The sequence below is a fragment of the Alosa alosa genome, chromosome 22 (assembly GCF_017589495.1).
Source record: "Alosa alosa isolate M-15738 ecotype Scorff River chromosome 22, AALO_Geno_1.1, whole genome shotgun sequence".
NCBI classification, from domain to species: Eukaryota; Metazoa; Chordata; class Actinopteri; order Clupeiformes; family Clupeidae; genus Alosa; species Alosa alosa.
In genome coordinates, this window is record NC_063210.1 from 29,222,439 (window position 1) to 29,242,438 (window position 20,000).

A 20,000-nucleotide genomic window follows, 5' to 3' on the forward strand; every position below is an offset into this window, starting at 1 on the left:
GTGGGTGAGGGCTGGGTGGAGGGCAGAGCAGATTGCATCCTCTGTAGACCGCTTGGCTCGGTATGCAAACTGGAAGGGGTCCAGGGTGGGGGAGAATGGCTTTGATATGGGACATGACAAGCCGCTCAAAGCACTTCATGATGATGGGTGTCAGTGCCACAGGGCGGTAGTCATTGAAGCAGGATGGAGCAGTTTTTTCGGTACAGGGTATGATGGTGGCAGCTTTGAAACATGATGGGGACGATGGCTTGCTTCAGGGAAGTGTTAAAGATGTCTGTGAAGACATCCTTAAGCTCCCTGGCGCAGTCCTTCAGCGCATCGACCTGGGATGTTGTCTGGACCTGTTGCCTTACGGGTGTTGATAGCAGCAAGTGTCCTCTTCACGCTGTCGGCAGAGAGGCACAGGGGCTGCTCATGTAGAGGGGATGGGTCTTCTGTGGGCAGGTGCTGTTTTGTGCTTCAAAGCCGCAGCAAAGAAGCCCGGTTCAGGTTGTTGAGCAGAGGGATGTTGCTCTCACAGCTCTGTGGGCGGGCTTGTAGTCCGTGAGGGCCTGAATGCCCTGCCATAGGCTTTGTGAGTTCCTGCTGTCTTTGAAGTGGGTGGTTATCTTGTGAGTGTATTCCTTTTTTGCTTCCTTGATGCCACGGGACAGGTTAGCAGTAGTGCTGGGTTAACAGTAGCGTTAGCCTGATGTCGGGCTAGCAGTAGCATTAGTCTGATGCTGAGTTAGCAGTAGCATTAGCATGATGCTGGGTTAGCAGTAGCATTGGCCTGATGCCGGGTTAGCAGAAGCGTTAGCCTGATGTCGGGCTAGCAGTAGCATTAGCTGGGTTAGCAGTAGCGTTGGCCTGATGCCGGGTTAGCAGTGGCTTTAGCCTGATGTGGGGTTAGCAGTAGCGCTGGGTTAGCAGTAGCATTAGCCTGATGTCGGGTTAGCAGTAGCTTTAGCCTGATGCTGGGTTAGCAGTAGCATTAGCATGATGCCGGGTTAACAGTAGCGTTAGCCTGATGCTGGGTTAGCAGTAGCTTTAGCCTGATGCTGGGTTAGCAGTAGCGCTGGGTTAACAGTAGCTTTGGCCTGATGCTGATTCCTGTTCACATTCCACTGCGTCAGGTCGACCCTCTACAAACATCTGACTTGTGTTTAAGACCACACACACACTAACTCACCCTCGTAGCGTAGGGCGAAGAGGAGGGGGATGGAGGCGGAGTCAGCTGTCAGCTCTAGGTAGAGGGAGGGTCCCTCGCTCACGATGCCGCGCTCGGGAACATCATCCAGATCCGAGTCGAAGAGCAGCGGAGCCACTGAACTGTTTCCGCTTCGTACCACCAGCCTACAGACAGCAGAGATAGGGTTAATAATTACAGCAGAGATAGGGTTAATAATTACAGCCTACAGCCAGCAGAGATAGGGTTAATAATTACAGCCTACAGCAGGGGTGGGCAAACTTTTTGTCTCAAGGGCCACACCGGGTTTTGAAAATTGGCCGGCGGGCCGCACAACAACCCCCCCCCCCACTACACACACATAAAAAAAATACATTTTTTATAGCCTATAATTTAGTATGACAAAATATTTCTTTTAAAATATTAATTGCTTAAAATACTGCTAATTTTATGCTGTTTAACAAATGTATAAATTGTCGTTTAATTCACGTTTATTTCTCAATGATCTTCTGCCTGCTACGGTATGGCCCTCTTACACTTTTTAAATGGTCAGTAGTGGGAACTACTGCTGCCTTCATGATTTCCTTTTAAAAGTTTCTTATAAGAAGGAGATATCAATTATCAACAATGACAAGCCAGCTGGAACCTGCGGCTCTCTCTCCTCTCGTGAGTGCAGACCGTTCCCAATTAAATGGATCGTGATGTTCACGTTAGATCTGCTGCAAAGGAGATAACTAAGAGTTAACTTAGTTTAACATGATGTTATCTCTATTTAACATGATGTTTTGACATTGACATTGTAAACGTTCTCTAAGGAGAGTGAAAAGCAGTTTGCAGTAAAGCTAACCAACGTCGTCTCTATCGCAGGAAAAAAATAGCGAGCAGCCTGATAACCAAATGAAATGCTCAGTGGGCCGGATGAAAGTGCTTGGCGTGCCGGATCCGGCCCGTGGCCGCAGTTTGCCCACCCCTGGCCTACAGCCTACAGAGAGCAGAGATAGGGTTAATAATTACAGCCTACAGCCTACAGAGAGCAGAGATAGGGTTAATAATTACAGCCTACAGAGAGCAGAGATAGGGTTAATAATTACAGCAGAGATAGGGTTAATAATTACAGCCTACAGCCTACAGAGAGCAGAGATAGGGTTAATAATTACAGCCTACAGCGAGCAGAGATAGGGTTAATAATTACAGCAGAGATAGGGTTAATAATTACAGCCTACAGCCTACAGAGAGCAGAGATAGGGTTAATAATTACAGCAGAGATAGGGTTAATAATTACAGCCTACAGACAGCAGAGATAGGGTTAATAATTACAGCCTACTGATAGCAGAGATAGGGTTAATAACTACAGCCTACAGACAGCAGAGATAGGGTTAATAATTACAGCCTACACACAGCAGAGATGGGGTTAATAATTACAGCAGAGATAGGGTTAATAATTACAGCAGAGATAGGGTTAATAATTACAGCCTACAGACAGCAGAGATAGGGTTAATAATTACAGCCTACTGATAGCAGAGATAGGGTTAATAACTACAGCCTACAGACAGCAGAGATAGGGTTAATAATTACAGCCTACACACAGCAGAGATAGGGTTAATAATTACAGCCTACAGCCTACAGACAGCAGAGATAAGGTTAATAATTACAGCAGAGATAGGGTTAATAATTACAGCCTACAGCCTACACACAGCAGAGATAGGGTTAATAGTTACAGTGCATGAAAAGGCCCTGTTCTGTTATCCGACATCTTATTATTATTATTACAGTGCATGAAAATGCCCTGTACTGTTATCACTGGGCTTCTTCTTCCAGTTTTCCTGCGTCTAATTCAACTTGAACCCTTTAATGCATACCTGTCAACATTTAGCTTTCCAAAAACGGGAGAATATTTTTTTCGGGGGGTTCAGTGTTTGCATATTTAACATATTTCATACACGTGTTTCAACACTGCATTTCGGTCGTTGATTTTACCTTACCAAAAGCCTATGCATGCCAGAATGTATCCACCAGCTGCCTGCTTGCAGCCTACTTCCAAAACTCCAAAGCTGCTTGCTGTCGGATTCGGTTCCGAAGACACAAGTTGCCAATTGTGTATCAACAACACTCAATAACAGTTTATGTAATGTGTTAATCAATTAAATTCAGCTAGTTCTAGAGTAGGCTATTCAACTAGCATGCTTGCTTGCGAGACTCAGGCTGTGCAGTCGGCACCCGCTTCCTTATTTGGGTTTTGGGTTGCCAGGTTTTAGCCTATGACAAAACGTTTGAAATTGAAAGTAAGTGATCGTGTATGTGTAGGGTGTAGTTCATACACAATCTGACAACCTGGGAGATGTCAGACTCACAGAAAAAATGAATGGATCAATAATTTTAAAATGAAGTTTGATGGCCATGCAAATTAATGGAGTTTTCTGGGAGAAATACCAAAACGGGAGGGTGCTGGGAGATGACCTTGAAATACGGGAGAACCCGGGAAAAATGGAAGTGTTGACAAGTATGGTTTAATGTAGAAACTTCATTTAAACTTTGTTGCGTAGGTCTTCTTAGAGGACTGGTGAGCAATGTATCTTTGTAAACCTTATAGTTTTTGAGATATTTTAACAAAAAACAACCTTATTTTCCCCCATAGACTTTCTATTGGCCATTATGACATCATAAAGGGTAATTTAAACTGATTTGCACCTGTTCCAATGACCACCTGCTCAGCTGCTCAGCTTGACCCCATTTCTCTCTGAGTCTCTCTCCATCTGCTCAGCTAGACCCCATTTCTCTCTGCGTCTCTCTCCATTTAACAAGAATACAAGGCACCTTCCATCCATTTAACTAGAATACAAGGCACCTCCCATCCATTTAACAAGAATACAAGGCACCTTCCATCCAACTGTCTCTCATCCATCCACTTCAAACCATTCATTCATCCATTAAACTATCTGTCTATCAACATTCATTAAACTATCTACCTATACACATCCAATCAACTATTTGGCTATCAACGTTCATTAAACTATCTGTCCATCAACATTTATTAAACCATGTCAACCTAGGAATCACCATAGCAACCAACATGATTACCCTTGCAACCAGCATAGCAATTAGCAACTGCTTTATTTGGCATAGCAGCCACCATAGCAACACCCTAGGAACCACTGCAATTACCCTAGTAATATTAGTACAATAGCAGCCACCATAGCAACACCCTAGGAACCATTCCAATTTCCCTAGTAATATTAGTACAAACCACTCTCCATTCCAATGTCCCTAGTAATATTAGTACAAACCACTCTCCATTCCAATGTCACTAGTAATATTAGTACAAACCACTCTCCATTCCAATGTCACTAGTAATATTAGTACAAACCACTCTCCATTCCAATGTCACTAGTAATATTAGTACAAACCACTCTCCATTCCAATGTCACTAGTAATATTAGTACAAACCACTCTCCATTCCAATGTCCCTAGTAATATTAGTACAATAGCAGCCACCATAGCAACACCCTAGGAACCATTCCAATGTCCCTAGTAATATTAGTACAATAGCAGCCACCATAGCAACACTAGTAATATTAGTACAATAGCAGCCACCATAGCAACACCCTAGGAACCATTCCAATGTCCCTAGTAATATTAGTACAATAGCAGCCACCATAGCAACACTAGTAATATTAGTACAATAGCAGCCACCATAGCAACACTAGTAATATTAGTACAATAGCAGCCACCATAGCAACACTAGTAATATTAGTACAATAGCAGCCACCATAGCAACACTAGTAATATTAGTACAATAGCAGTCACCATAGCAACACTAGTAATATTAGTACAATAGCAGCCACCATAGCAACACTAGTAATATTAGTACAAACCTCTCCATTCCATTTTCCCTCCATCCATCTACTTCCAACCAATTCATTCATCTCTCAAAAAAACATAATCACACCCCTAAGCCTCACATTGTTATTTCATTCCTAAACTGTTAATATGTACATTATCTACACTGTTAATATGTACATTATCTACACTGTTAATATAATTAATATTTAATATGTACATTATCTACACTGTTAATATGTACATTATCTACACAGTTAATATGTACATTATCTACACTGTTAATATAATTAATATTTAATATGTACATTATCTAAACTGTTAATATGTACATTATCTACACTGTTAATATGTACATTATCTACACTGTTAATATAATTAATATTTAATATGTACATTATCTACACTGTTAATATGTACATTATCTACACTGTTAATATGTACATTATCTACACTGTTAATATAATTAATATTTAATATGTACATTATCTACACTGTTAATATGTACATTATCTACACTGTTAATATGTACATTATCTACACTGTTAATATAATTAATATTTAATATGTACATTATCTAAACTGTTAATATGTACATTATCTACACTGTTAATATGTACATTATCTAAACTGTTAATATGTACATTATCTACACAGTTAATATGTACATTATCTACACTGTTAATATAATTCATATTTAATATGTACATTATCTAAACTGTTAATATGTACATTATCTACACTGTTAATATGTACATTATCTAAACTGTTAATATGTACATTATTCACACAGTTAATATGTACTGTTAATATAATTAACATTTAATATGTACATTATCTACACTGTTAATATGTACATTATCTACACTGTTAATATAATTAATATTTAATATGTACATTATCTACACTGTTAATATGTACATTATCTACACTGTTAATATGTACATTATCTACACTGTTAATATAATTAATATTTAATATGTACATTATCTACACTGTTAATATGTACATTATCTACACTGTTAATATAATTAATATTTAATATGTACATTATCTACACTGTTAATATGTACATTATCTAAACTGTTCTGGTCTTGTACGTGTTTTTACTGTATTTTGCTTTTGTTTACATGTTTGTTCTGTTTTTTCTGAAATGTGTTGTAATAGATATTTGTCTTGTGTGTAATGTAGCCAGTTTTACTGTACTGTCTTGTCTGATGGGTATATTTGGTCTAGGTATCAGCTTGCACAGCTTGCCTAGTCACATACTGTTTTTTCTGTTTTGTTTTTGTTTGCCGTTTTATTCTTATTCTTTAGAACTGGCTAGGGACAACGGATGGAAATTAGCACTCACAAGCTAACTACAGCTAACTTATTTACAGCTTGTCTGTTAATTAATGAGCATTGTCCTAATAAATAAACAAATAAATCAACATCCATTAAACTATCTACCTGTACACATCCATTGAACTATTTGTCTATCAACATTCACTAAACTATCTGTCAATCAACATCTATTATACCATAGAGGATGAAATTCCCGTGCACAGCCTTCCAGGTGCTGGTGAGGTGCAGTCATCAATTGATAGATAGGAGAGTGAAGGATCACCGCACACTGGTGGGATTTCTTTGCTGATTTTATTTTTTAGTGAACAACGCATTTCGCCTATGCTTCATCAGCTTCACTCAGTGAACGACGCGTTTCAGGTTCACTGATGAAGCATAGGCGAAACGCGTTGTTCACTGAGTGAACTTGATCTATTATACCATATCATATTAACTGTTTAATTAACTACCTGCCACGACCATGTCTGTGATTCAAAATGACTGTTAGTATTTAGGTACTGTATGTGTGTGTGTGTGTGCGTACCAATGTGTGCATGGTGCAGGGCAGGCAGGTGCTTACGTATTATTCATAAAAGTGTCACTCACTTGTCGTTGTCCTCATCCAGAGCCACTCTCTCGAAATGGAGGTGGAGCCTGTGGCCCTCCCTGGCCTCCATCAGCCAATGGCAACTGAGATTGGTGCCGCCGCTATGGTTACCGGCAGGGGCGATGGTTGGGGAGAGAATACGCCCCACTGTGGCGTTCCTGATCCAGCCACCACAGGACACAGCTGGGAGGCAACACACACACGCACAAACATACACACCATGGATGGACACCCGATTACTATGGACAGACACCCGATTATTTCTGATTGCAACATAATGTTAACGTAATACTGCACTACCACTACGCTACAACACCATGCTACTGTAATACTGCGCTAACACTATTTTATCATAATAGTGCGCTAACACCATGCTAGCTGCACATTGCACCAACACATCCCTAACACAGCTAATTGCATCCTGCACCATGTGTGTGTGTGGGTGTAAGCCAAGCAGTGGGAGGATGGGATTGATTGCCACCAGCGACAATGGGGCTGGGCTGAGCTCCAGCGAGGGCGTGTGGTGTTCAAGCAGGTGGTGACCTCGTGACCTCTGACCTGGAAGCCTGGGTCACAGTGGAAGTGGGCCTGACCCCCAGGGTGAAGGTCAGTCACCGTCACCCCTCCCCCCTCCAGAGGAAGAGGAAACGGACAGGACAGCAGGAATGCTGAGGAGAAGAGAGGGATGAAGAGAGGAGGAGGAGGAGGAGAGAGGGATAGAGGAGAAGAGGGATGGAGGGAGGGAGAGGAGAGGAGGAGAGAGAGAGTGATGTAGGGATGAAGAGAGGGAGAGGGAAGACAAGAGGGATGGAGGGAGGCAGAGGAGGAGAAAAGGAGGCAGGGAGGGAGAGGGAGGAGGAGAAAGGGAGGAGGGAGGGGAGGGAGGGAGGGGGAGGGGGAGGAGAGTTGGGAGGGGGGGAGGAGGGGGAGGAGGGAGGAGGGATTAAAGGGAGGAGGAGGAGGGAGAGGGGAGGAGGAGGGAGAGGGAGGAGAAGGGAGAGGGGAGGGAGGGAGGAGGGGGAGGAGAGAGGAGAGAGAGAGGGAGGAGAGGGAGAGGGAGAAGGAGGGGAGACAGAGAGGAGAAGGAGGGAGGAGGGGGAGGGAAGGAAGGGGTGAGAGAGGAGGAGAGAGGGAGAGAGGAGAAGGAGAGGGGGAGAGGAGAGAGAGGGAGGAGGGAGAGAGGGGAGGGAGGGAGAGAGGGAGGAGGGAGGGAGGGAGGGGGAGGGGGAGGGAGGGAGGGGAGAGAGAGGAGAAGGAGAGGAAAGGGAGAGGAAGAAGGGAGGGGTGGAGAGGAGGAGAGGAGGAGGTGTGAGAGAGGAGGAGAGGAGAAGGAGGAGGTGAGGGAGGAGAGGGAGGAGAGAGGAGAGAGGAGGAGAGAGAGGGAGAAGGAGAGGGTGAGAGAGGAGAGAGGAGGAGAGAGAGGAGAGAGAGGAGAAGGAGAGGGTGAGAGAGGAGGAGAGGAGGAGAGGGAAGGAGGAGGAGAGGAGAAGGAGAGGAGAAGAGGGTGCAGAGGGAGGAGAGAGGAGAGAGGAGGAGAGGGTGGAGAGGGAGAGAGAGGAAGGAGAGGGTGAGAGGAGGAGAGGGAAGGAGAGGGTGAGGAGGAGAGGAGAGGGAGGAGGGAGAAGGAGGGTGAGAGGAGGAGAGGGAGGAAGGAGGGTGAGAGAGGGAGAGAGAGAGGAGAGGGTGAAGGAGAGGAGGAGAGAGGAGGAGAGAGAGAGAGGGAGAGGAGGGTGAGGAGGAGGAGAGAAGAGGATGAGGGAGGGAGAGATGGAGAGAGATGAAGAGGTAGAGGAGGAAGTGAAGGAGAGAAGTTGTAGGGAGGGGTGGAGGGGAGTGGAGAGGAGGAGGACAGAGTGGGGGGGGGAGAGAGGAAGGAGGAGGAGGGTGAAAGGTGGCCAACCCCAGAGCATAGATTACAGTATTGGGACACAACTGAGTGCTGGCATCGGCCAATCAGAGAGCAGATTACTGAGGAGTACCCTGGTAGTGCAGACTGAAGACCCCGTGATTGGTCTGCCGGAGGCTGCGATAGTGAATCTGCACCTGATTGGTGGAGCTCCGGATCACCTGACCCTCCTTCATGATGGTCTCATTGGCTAGCAGTTCTGGCTCCGCCTCCCCAACACCCAGAATAGTCAGGGACTCGTCCTTCGACAGATTGACCTTCTGGACCTGCACACACACACACACACACCTCAAATATGAACTCTCCCACACACACACACACCTCAAATATTAACTCTCTCACACACACACACCTCAAATATTAACTCTCTCACACACACACACACACCTCAAATATTAACCCTCACACACACACACACACACCTCAAATATTAACTCTCACACACACACACACACACACACACCACCGATATTAACACATAACACATAACACACACACACACCCCCCACCAATATTAACACATAACACTCACACACACACCCCACCCCACCAATATTAACACATAACACACGCACACACCACAATATTAACTCACACACACACACACACACACCACAAATTTTACAGTGTAACCGATACAGTGCTTTCATCATTACTCTGTCTTTTATCTCAAGGATAAGGAGTGAGAGCTGATTGGATAAGGAGTGAGAGCTGCTAGCTGATTGGATAAGGAGTGAGAGCTGCTAGCTGATTGGATAAGGAGTGAGAGCTGATTGGATAAGAACTGATAGCTGATTGGATAAGGACTGCTAGCTGCTAGCTGATTGGATAAGGAGTGAAAGCTGATTGGATAAGGACTGCTAGCTGATTGGATAAGGAGTGAGAGCTGATTGGATAAGGAGTAAGAGCTGCTAGCTGATTGGATAAGGAGTGAAAGCTGATTGGATAAGGAGTGAGAGCTGCTAGCTTATTGGATAAAGAGTGAGAGCTGCTTGCTGGTTGGATAAGGAGTGAGAGCTGTTAGCTGATTGGATAAGGACTGCTAGCTGGTTGAAGAATTAAAGATTCATAATTATACAGGCAATAGCTGACAGCTGTGAACAGATACAATGAATCTAATAGAGTCTTTCAATGGCAGCTACGTTAAATGAATCTAATAGTCTTTCAATGGCAGCTACGTTGCATACGTTAATCTAAAAAGTCTTTCAATGGCAGCTACGTTAAATTAATCTGATAGAGTCTTTCAATGGCATCTATGTTAAATGTTTTGAAAAGGAACCAATGAACAAGTGTCAACACATTTTCAAGACATCATCAGGTGCCCTTACAAAAATGAAATGTTTGTGGCAGATTTGCAGCAAACTTCTGGATGATTTCTGGGAAACAAATGAGTTCACTAGAAAATATTACCAGAAGTTTGCCAGTGTTGGCCGCTAGTTCTGGCAAATGTGTTTGCCAGTGATTTACCACAACACTTAGCCAATAATGGGAAACTTCCATTGAATTTCTGGTGACAAACCTAATTTGCATATGGCATTGCTGCAAATTTGCTGCAACATTGCCAAAAGTTAACCACAACCATTTGCAACAAACCTAATTTGCATGTGAAAATATGACCTTGCCGCAAATTTGTGGCAACTGTTCGCCAGAAACCTGACATTTCCTTAAGGGTGATCAGGTGAAGTTGATCACAAAGGTAAGGATCAGTTGGATCCCAGTTTCATGAAGTGCATCCTAGCAATACAAAAATACTGTAGTACAACACGCAAACACACACACACAAGTATTTTAAGTATTAACACAACACACACACACCACTCTACGCCGTTTCCAGGGTAAGTGGCAATGTTTACCTGTATCTCTACGCTGTATCCGGGGTATAAGGCAATGTTTACCTGTATCTCTACGCCGTATCCAGGGTAGACAGCAATGTTTACCTGTATCTCTACGGTAGATGGCAATGTTTACCTGTATCTCTACGCCGTATCCAGGGTAGATTTACCTGTATCTCTACGCCGTATCCAGGGTAGACGGCGATGCTGTAGGTGCACTCCAGTGGGGACAGAGGAGCTGCCAGGGGGTCCAGAGACTCAACCAGGCCCTCCAGCCCCGTCAGGCTGGCATTACACTGAACTATACAACACACACACACACACACACAGAGAGAGACATTAGACTCAACCAGGCCCTCCAGCCCCGTCAGGATGGCATTACACTGAACTATACAACACAGAGAGAGAGAGAGAGAGACATTAGACAGATATGCTGGCATTACACTGAACTACACAACACACCGAGAGAGAGAGACAGAGAGAGAGAGAGAGAGAGAGAGAGAGACATTAGACAGATATGCTGGCATTACACTGAACTACACAACACAAAGAGAGAGAGAGAGACAGAGAGAGAGAGAGAGACATTAGACAGATAGGCTGGACACACACACACACACACACACAATCATTAGACAGATAGGCTGGAGTTACACTGAACTAAACACACACACACACATACACACACATGTTAGCATCATGTTAGCATTAGCACTGAAAACTGTACTATATGGTATATACACTATATGGTCTTATCATTGACCATACATTATCCTGGGATCAGTGTGCTGATGCTGTTTTTAAAAAGGGCCAACAACGTCTGTATTTTCTTAGGAAACTTAATTTTTTTAATGTTGATAACAACATTTTGACTCTTTTCTACAAGTCCTTTATCGAGAGTATTCTCTCCTATTGTATTGTATGGACATTCAAAAATCACACATAGGAACAAATTGGGGAAGATTGTAAAAACCTGTGGAAAAATCATCGCTAAGCAACAGGTAGACCTGTATCAACAATATCAACAGGTAGACCTGTATCAACAATATCTGACCAGATTGGCACAGAAGGCAGACAAAGTTTGCATGGATACAACCCATCCACTTTCAGTGGAGTTCAAGTCGCTCCCTTCTGGTCGTAGATATAGATACCCTGACGTCAGAACCAACCGAGCAAAAAACTCATTCATCATTGTTGGGAGGGGTATGACAGGAGGAATATATGTGAAGTAGGCTACTGTGCAGTAGTTTTAGGGAAGTGCAATATACTTCTTTTTACTGTATTCTATTTATTGATGTGTGTATGTTATGTGTTAGATAAATAGTGCTGTAGATGTCTGGTTCAATGTTTGTGTTGTGGATTATGTGTCAACATGCCTGTACTGTAAAACAAATTGCCACTCGGGGACATACAATTTTTCTAAGTCTAAGTCTAAAGTCTAGCAATCAGTTAGCATTAGTGCTATAGAGTCCACCAACCGGGAGTGTGAACCGTAGTGATGGTTGTCGTGGTGATGAGGGTGGTGGTGGTCTCCTCCTCTGTGGGGGGGGAAGTGACCCCTCCCCCAACTGACTGCCCCCCCCTCGGAGCGGAAGATGATGTCACAGCCGTTGTAAGGACACCAGGGAACATCACCGTAGAAACAGGCTGAATGTGCCTCACAGGTGGGACCGCCTGCGTAGGGTCAGGGGTCGTGCCTGTAGAGGTCAAGAGGTCAGAGGCCTGTGAGCTGGCAGAGATGGCTAGTGTCTGTAGTGTCTGGAGATGGCTAGTGTTGTGATGGCTAGTGTCTGGAGATGGCTAGTGTCTGTAGTGTCTGGAGATGGCTAGTGTTGTGATGGCTAGTGTCTGGAGATGGCTAGTGTTGAGACGGCTAGTGTCTGGAGATGGCTAGTGTTGTGATGGCTAGTGTCTGGAGATGGCTAGTGTTGTGATGGCTAGTGTCTGGACATGGCTAGAGTTGTGATGTCTCTCTTGTTAACATCAGTGATGTAGAAAGACTTTGGTGGATTGATAGTCCACAACTGATCATGGGACAAGCTCTCAAAACAACACCTACTGTAGGGGTTTGAGTTCACACTCAGCTAGCCGCTATCCAGCTAGTCTATATCCAACTAGCCACTCTACAGCTAACTTACAGTATATCCAACTAGCCACTATACAGCTAACTTATATCCACCTAATTTATATCCAGCTAACTTATATCTACCTAGCTTACAACCAGCTAGCTTATATGCAACTAGCCGCTATCCAGGTAGCCTATCAGTGTGCTCTGGAGATAGCTACCGGAGATTGTCTCTGTTTTAAACATAATACATCCATTTAGCAGTTATCCAATTAGCCTGTATCCATCTACACTTTGTCTCAAATGGCGTACTTCTGCACTTACATTACCTCATTTGATTTGTGTGAGGGCAGTGTTTCCCCCACGATGTATTTAGCAGCTCCGCAGGGTGTTCAAACTGACACAGTACGACCATCTTTAAATTTAACTTGTTATGAATATTAAGAAAAGTTAATAAAATGATATATGGAGTATAACTGAACAAATGAAAAAGATTTTAGGCAAAATATTGGGCAATTTGTCTGCAACCCAGCCAGCTCCACCAGAGAACCGATGAGCAAAATGCCAGCGGACCGCCAGCTATGCCCCCAATGGACCGACAGTGGTCCGCCAGCCTCTTGCTATCTGGGATGTCGAATAGAGGACACCAATAAAGTTATATTGATGATGATGTTAATATAAATTAAATTCTTCATAAAAATGCTTCGGCCAAATGTAATGTAATAAAATGTTGCGATTGTAATTTCCGTAAAGTGCATGGAGTTAAAGTTTGATATGAGACGACACTATTCTGTTAAAATTGACGCACTCTGCTAGTAAGCAAACAGTGCACACAGGGCGCTGCATAAAAGTGTATGCCAATCGAGACAGAGTGCTAGAGACTATCCAGTTAGCTTATGTCGAGATAGCCTTTGTCCAGCTAACCTATATCCAGCTAGCCTATATCCAGTTAGCCTATACCCAACTAGCCTGTATCCAGCTAGCCTATACCCAACTAGCCTGGATCCAGCTAGCCTATATCCAGCTAGGCTATATCCAGTTAGCCTATACCCAACTAGCCTATGTCTAGCTAGCCGCTATCCAGCTAGGCTATATCTAGCTAGTCTATATCTACCTAGCCGCCTATCCTGTTAGCCACTATCCAGCTATTCTTGAATTTCCCCTGGGGATCAATAAAGTATCTATCTATCTATCTATCTATCTATCTATCAGCTACCCTATGTCCAGTTAGCCAATATCCAGCTGGCTGCCAGGAGACTGTCAGGTGATCTGTGTGCCCTTATTTGCTGTCTGCTCCTACTGTTTTGCTCATCAGCCTAACTAACCTAGCGCTCATGGGCTTCGGAAAAACCTTTCTCGGTGAAAACATCATCATTCCGCATCATTCCGCCGCGTAATGTGTGAGTCAGAGGTCGGAAACTGGGGCTAGATTTTGCTAACAGAGTTGCCCAGTTAGGGGCTCGTCATCACTTTTGTCGTCACGTTGTAGTTCGTTTGTAGTCCATGTGGCCTTTCATGTCCAACAGTTTTAATGTAAACTTGGGAATTTGCTGTTTCTGTCACTTGAAAGCTGCATATATTTTTTATACGAGCGTCTTACACTATATTTTAAGCAAATACAGTTGTTTGTTTAGGATTAGTGAGTGTATGTTTTAACCTTTGTTGTGGCATCCGTGTTTGTCACACATTCCGACGGCAAAGCACACGAACACTTGCTGTCGGAAAAACAAAGTAGCCTTGGGGGCGGTCCTTGTCATTCCGAAGTGCCCTGAATGCACCATTAGTATGTGCTCTACAGCTGAAAGGACTGACCTCTGGCTGCTGACGTACCTCCATCCTGGAGGGAGGCCCCTGCTGGGGGTTGGGCGAAAGAGAGCGAGTCTTTGCTGAGGAGAGCAGAGTGGATGAGATCTGGCAGGGGGCGGGGACTAGATGAGGAAGTGGGAGGGGCCTCTGGAGTTGTGTTCATTATAGTCAGTCCTATGGAAGAGCAGAGTAACAAATCACACCAATTACATTGGTTACATTACATTACATGTGTGTGTGTGTGTGTGTGTGTGTGTGTGTGTGTCTGTGTGTGAGAGAAAGAGAGAGTGTTTGTGCGTGCATGTGTGTGTGGTTATGTGTGTGAGTGAGTGTGTGAGTGTGAGTGAGTCTTCTTAACCCAAAAATAGCCCACTATGTACGCACGCACACACACACAATATCACAACATCCGGCACTATTTTATATTTATCACACATACATACAATACACACACACACACACACACACACACATACTCAAACAGCAAAGCATGCAAACACACATGGATGCGCACACGCACACACACAAACACACACACATACCACATATACTCTTGAGCAGACACAATAACACTCTCAATCAGATCAAAGCACACACACACACACACACACACACACACAATTACCTGCTGTGAGGTGCAGGATAGTGACAGAGAGTGTCACAGCTATCATTCTGGACACCATCTTTCAGGGTGAGACAGATAGCCTGTAGAAAGAGGGAGGGAGAGAGGGGAGAGAGGAGGGGAGAGAGAGAGAGAGAGATAAACAAACACACCAAAACCAACACAACCAAAGGGGCAGAATGCAGAGCTGTGCTGCTGGAGGAAGACCAGGTGTGTGTGTGTGTGTGTGTGTGTGTGTGTGTGTGTTAGGGTCTGGAGCCTATACGTGTGTGTGTGTGTGTGTGTGTGTGTGTGTGTTAGGGTCTGGAGCCTATACGTGTGTGTGTGTGTGTGTGTGTGTGTGTGTGTGTGTGTGTGTTAGGGTCTGGAGCCTATACGTGTGTGTGTGTGTGTGTGTGTGTTAGGGTCTGGAGCCTATACGTGTGTGTGTGTGTGTGTGTGTTAGGGTCTGGAGCCTATACGTGTGTGTGTGTGTGTGTGTGTGTGTGTGTGTGTGTTAGGGTCTGGACAGACGTCAGTGTGCTGCTGGAGCCTGTACGTGTGTGTGTGTGTGTGTGTGTGTTAGGGTCTGGAGCCTATACGTGTGTGTGTGTGTGTGTGTGTGTGTGTGTGTGTGTGTTAGGGTCTGGACAGACGTCACTGTGCTGCTGGGGATCCTGTAGATGTCCTCTTCTTCCAGATGTTGTCATCTGTTTTGGTCTGCCCTCCTAGCTGGTCTCCTCAAACGTGTGTGTGTGTGTGTGTGTGTGTCATGTGTATGTGTGTGTCGTGTGTTTTCATGAATACTTCTCGGGCCTCCGGGTTTAACGGCCATCGGTGACATATAGCTTCAGCTAGGCACACGATCTCTGCTCTGGTTTGTGATGTCACTCTAGATCTCCACCTCAGAGCAGTCGCGAGACACCGACCAAGCCCTGCTGCGCGCAGACAGGACGGGATGTATCCCCGTGCACAGCTCGGCCTAATGCGTGTGTGTGTGCACGCGCCACGGGAGGAATGATGATGGATAATTCATCAATACCAGCGGCTGTAATCACTGATGTAATCTAAAGCTCTATACACGCACTAACAGCGTAGCTGACGCCGCAGGGCTGTTTTACATTTCTAATTCATGCATTCGCTGCTTCAGATGCGCTTGATGTTTTTCTAACCTCCCCTCCTCCGTTGTTGCCCTGCGCAAATCTCCACGAGCGGGATGTCAGCAGAATAACGATAATAAACACGCGCGCTGTTTCTCTAAAATGTATCTGGTAAAAAACCCGTCATCGGTGTCATTGGTGCTGCTGGAAGCGCGCGGGGCGCAGGTGCAGCTTCTGTGAAGGTGATGGAGGAGCAAAAATACCTCGCGAGCCTTCGTTGCCTCAGCTGCCTCGGGAGCCCTACGCAGCGCTGCAGGACCTGAAGCCGCCACCTGCTCTGCGTTCGTTTATCAGCACGCACCGTGTCTCTCCGGGTAGCACCGTTTATCCTGTGGCGAAGCTACTTTCCCGCGTCACTCCTCAAAATCCTTCAAATAACGAAGCTCAAGCCGCGCGCGTCTCAGCTCTCGATAAGCAGCGCGCTTTGCGAGCTCGCGCCTTGTCCTCAATCTGTCCGCCTCCCCCAAAATATCAATATCATCACCCTCACGTGCCTGTCATTCTCTTAATTACTCACGTTGGCCTCTGCTCGTATCCGTTAGTCCGCCGATGTCACCGTCAGGGCCGCGAGCTTGTTGTAAGGTGGGTGAAGCGGTCGTCTCGAGCAGGTTTTACCCGTTAGGTTTACTGGTCGACTGTCAATGGCGTGAGGGTATGAGAATGCGTGCTTGGATGGAGCTGTGCAGGTCTGTGTCTGTTTGTGTCGGGTCTAACGCGCCACCTAGCGAATGAAACGCAGCAGCGCAGGAGCCGACTCGTCCGTTTCCGCAACGGAGCTGTCCAGAGCCGTGGTGCTGAAATCAGATGCACTGCTCAGCTGCTAGCCAGATGCAGATCTGTAATCCCTCCTTTGTGTGTGTGTGGAGGTGGGTGGGTGGTGGTGGTGGTGTGTGTGTGTGTGTGGGGGTTGTTATACAACCAGAGCAGCACTCGCCGCTCGGCTGGTGGGATAAAGCTCCGTATCAGCAGCGATATTACGTAAACATTCTCAGGTCGATATCTTCTTTTCGCGTGTTTCCGCCAAGGAGGGGGGCTTCCGTTCGATGTTTTCCGGTAACATGAAATGCGGAACACACAGACTTCGGGAAGTGCAGTTGCGCATTCCACAGAGACAGCCTGCTCGGGTAGATTACCAGAGAACGTGGAGCGGCAGAGACGGAGAGTGTGAGGAGGGAAGACGGGTAAGTCGTGAGGCTACAGTGGACGGAAATGACAATCTATCTGCATAAGACATCACTAGCGTCACGCATGATCTCGCGTCTATATTATATCATTTATGGTGTTAATTTGACCGTCACTATTTCCCACACGTGATTCTGACAACATTAATGACACGATCAGCATGCGCGCGGTTTGTCGGCTCTAGCATGATCAACTTTTGATAAATAAATTAAACTCAAGTAAGCGCGAGAGCGATGACGTCACGTCAGTAACTAGAGGAAAAGCTGCATGACTTCATCTTTCGTTCAGTTTTCTGTGTGTGTGTGTGTGTGTGTGTAATATGTGCTGTGTGTGTGTGTGTGTGTGTGTGTGTGTGTAATATGTGCTGTATATGTGTGTGTGTGTGTGTGTGTAATATGTGCTGTATATGTGTGTGTGTGTGTGTGTGTGTGTAATATGTGCTGTACTGTATATACGTGTGTGTGTGTGTGTGTGTAATATGTGCTGTATATGTGTGTGTGTGTGTAATATGTGCTGTATATGTGTGTGTGTGTGTGTGTGTGTGTGTGTGTATTGTGTGTAATATGTGCTGTACTGTATATATGTGTGTGTGTGTGTGTGTGTAATATGTGCTGTACTGTATATGTGTGTGTGTGTGTGTGTAATATGTGCTGTATATAGATAGATAGAAGATTTGTCATTGCATAAAATACAGAGAATCAGCACAACGAAATTCAAGTTGCCACCCTTGGTCAGTGCTTTTAAAAAGAGCAATAAATAGTTCATAAATAAATAAGTAAACATACAGAAAAACATCCCCTATATGCCCCGCCCTCTCTCTTACTCTCCCACACACTCTCATCCACCCCAAACGCAGCACAACATTTACACTCAGAAATACCCTCCAAACCCTCCCAGACAGAACACCCTCCAGCACACATGAGTTAACCGCAGCCTAATAGCAAGAAAAGTGCCTAGTGCATAGGTGCACAGAATGCAATATTGTCCAGAGGTGTTTGAGGTTGATCATGGCAGGGGTGGGTGGGGGGTGGGGGGCACAGTTTGCAGAGGGTTCTTTTTTTGGTTTAGTGAACGTACGGCCCAGGGGAAGAAACTGTTGGTTAGTCTGGTGGTGCGTGCATTTAGTGACCTGAAATGTGTGTGTTCTTCTGTAATTTGGCAGGAGGATGTGGTGGAATTTGGAGCAGCTGACGTTGCCCCCGGTGACGGGTCTGTTGTCACTGGCGTCGCCGCCGGTTACAGGGTTGCTATGGTCACTGCTGCTGTTGTTTCTGTGGTACTGTTACCGCCTGGGCTCTGAGCCCTCCCCTCGGGGGAGGAGTCACACCCTCCCACGCCAGACCAGCTCTCCAGAGCCACGCCCCTCCATGGAGGCCAACGCCCCCATCACCATGGAAACCAGTGATGGACAAGGGGTTGAGAGTTACCTCACACCAGTGCTAAGCCACGCCCTCTTCCCAGTCTCAGCGTCAGCAGGAAGCAGGAAGCTGTACGAAGCTCTGCAGGAGTACGCCAAGCGCTACAGCTGGTCCGGCATGGCTCGCATACACCGGGGGCTACGCCATCAGGTACACACATACACACACTATACACACTACACACACTACACACTACACACACACTTTACACACTACACACACTATACACACACACACACACTACACACACACACACACACACTACACACACACTACACACACACACTACAGCAGAGGTGGAAAGTAACGAAATACATTTACTCATTTTACTGTATTGAGTAGTTTTTTTTTGTGTATTTTGTATTTTTAAGTAGTTTTCAAATTAGTACTTTTTATTTTTTACTTGATTACGTTTTTGAGTGAAGTATTGTGCCGCTACATCAAAAATCCCATGCTACTGAGTAAAAAAAAAGTTAAGACTAACGACAACCCGAAAAGGAAGGGGGAAATTATGCCAGGAACCACTAGAATGATCAGCATGTAGCATAGGACATGAATCAAGCTGGCACCAAGTCTTTCTGGAAAGAGATGGAGATAGGCTACCTTAGATTACCTGTGTAACCCGAGGAAAGTGTATTTTCCCGCTCTTTCAATGGGTTGCCTCAGCCCTATTAGGAGATATTCAAGCAGTTTAACACCATGGGGATTTTTGTGTTTTAACGTGTGTGCTCACCTCAAAAATCATTTTCGAGAATGAGGATTAAATACTGGACATATATTAAATATTAAATAAAATAATAATAATTAAATATAAAAAATTTTCCTTTGTCTCTCTCACATTTTCATCTGTTCTTAGAAGTAGTAATCAAAACATATGATTTACTTAATGATACACAAGAACAGAATAGAACTGAACAGAATTGAGTTCAGACTTGAGTTCGGTATTTTGGGTCCGACCCTCCTCAACAGTCCCAGTTTGTCATGTGGCCTTGGGAAATTAGTTTGTCCGCCTGTTATTAGAGTGTGTGTGTGTGTGTACAGTATAGTGTGTGTGTGTGTGTACAGTATAGTGTGTGTGTGTGTGTGTGTGTGTAC

General features: G+C 45.0%; 2 protein-coding genes across 2 annotated transcripts in view; one reads left to right on the forward strand and one right to left on the reverse strand.

Annotated features, from left to right (window-relative positions):
• Window positions 1–17,139, reverse strand: part of sez6l2 (seizure related 6 homolog (mouse)-like 2) — a 40,554-nt gene extending 23,415 nt beyond the window's left edge. The window contains exons 1-9 of the mRNA XM_048233803.1: window positions 16,823–17,139; window positions 15,170–15,249; window positions 14,551–14,718; window positions 12,152–12,370; window positions 10,847–10,977; window positions 8,918–9,110; window positions 7,426–7,606; window positions 6,938–7,126; window positions 1,172–1,335 (exon numbers count right to left, since the gene is read on the reverse strand). Of these exons, the coding sequence (XP_048089760.1) occupies window positions 1,172–1,335; window positions 6,938–7,126; window positions 7,426–7,606; window positions 8,918–9,110; window positions 10,847–10,977; window positions 12,152–12,370; window positions 14,551–14,718; window positions 15,170–15,227 (1,303 nt within the window). The 5' untranslated portion in view covers window positions 15,228–15,249; window positions 16,823–17,139. The remainder of the gene's footprint in view (window positions 1–1,171; window positions 1,336–6,937; window positions 7,127–7,425; window positions 7,607–8,917; window positions 9,111–10,846; window positions 10,978–12,151; window positions 12,371–14,550; window positions 14,719–15,169; window positions 15,250–16,822) is intronic.
• A 98-nt stretch (window positions 17,140–17,237) lies between these two features.
• asphd1 (aspartate beta-hydroxylase domain containing 1) overlaps window positions 17,238–20,000 on the forward strand; it is an 8,277-nt gene continuing 5,514 nt past the window's right edge. Inside the window, 2 exon segments of the mRNA XM_048232792.1 lie at window positions 17,238–17,486; window positions 18,650–19,055. Coding sequence (XP_048088749.1) covers window positions 18,654–19,055 — 402 coding nt within the window. The 5' untranslated portion in view covers window positions 17,238–17,486; window positions 18,650–18,653.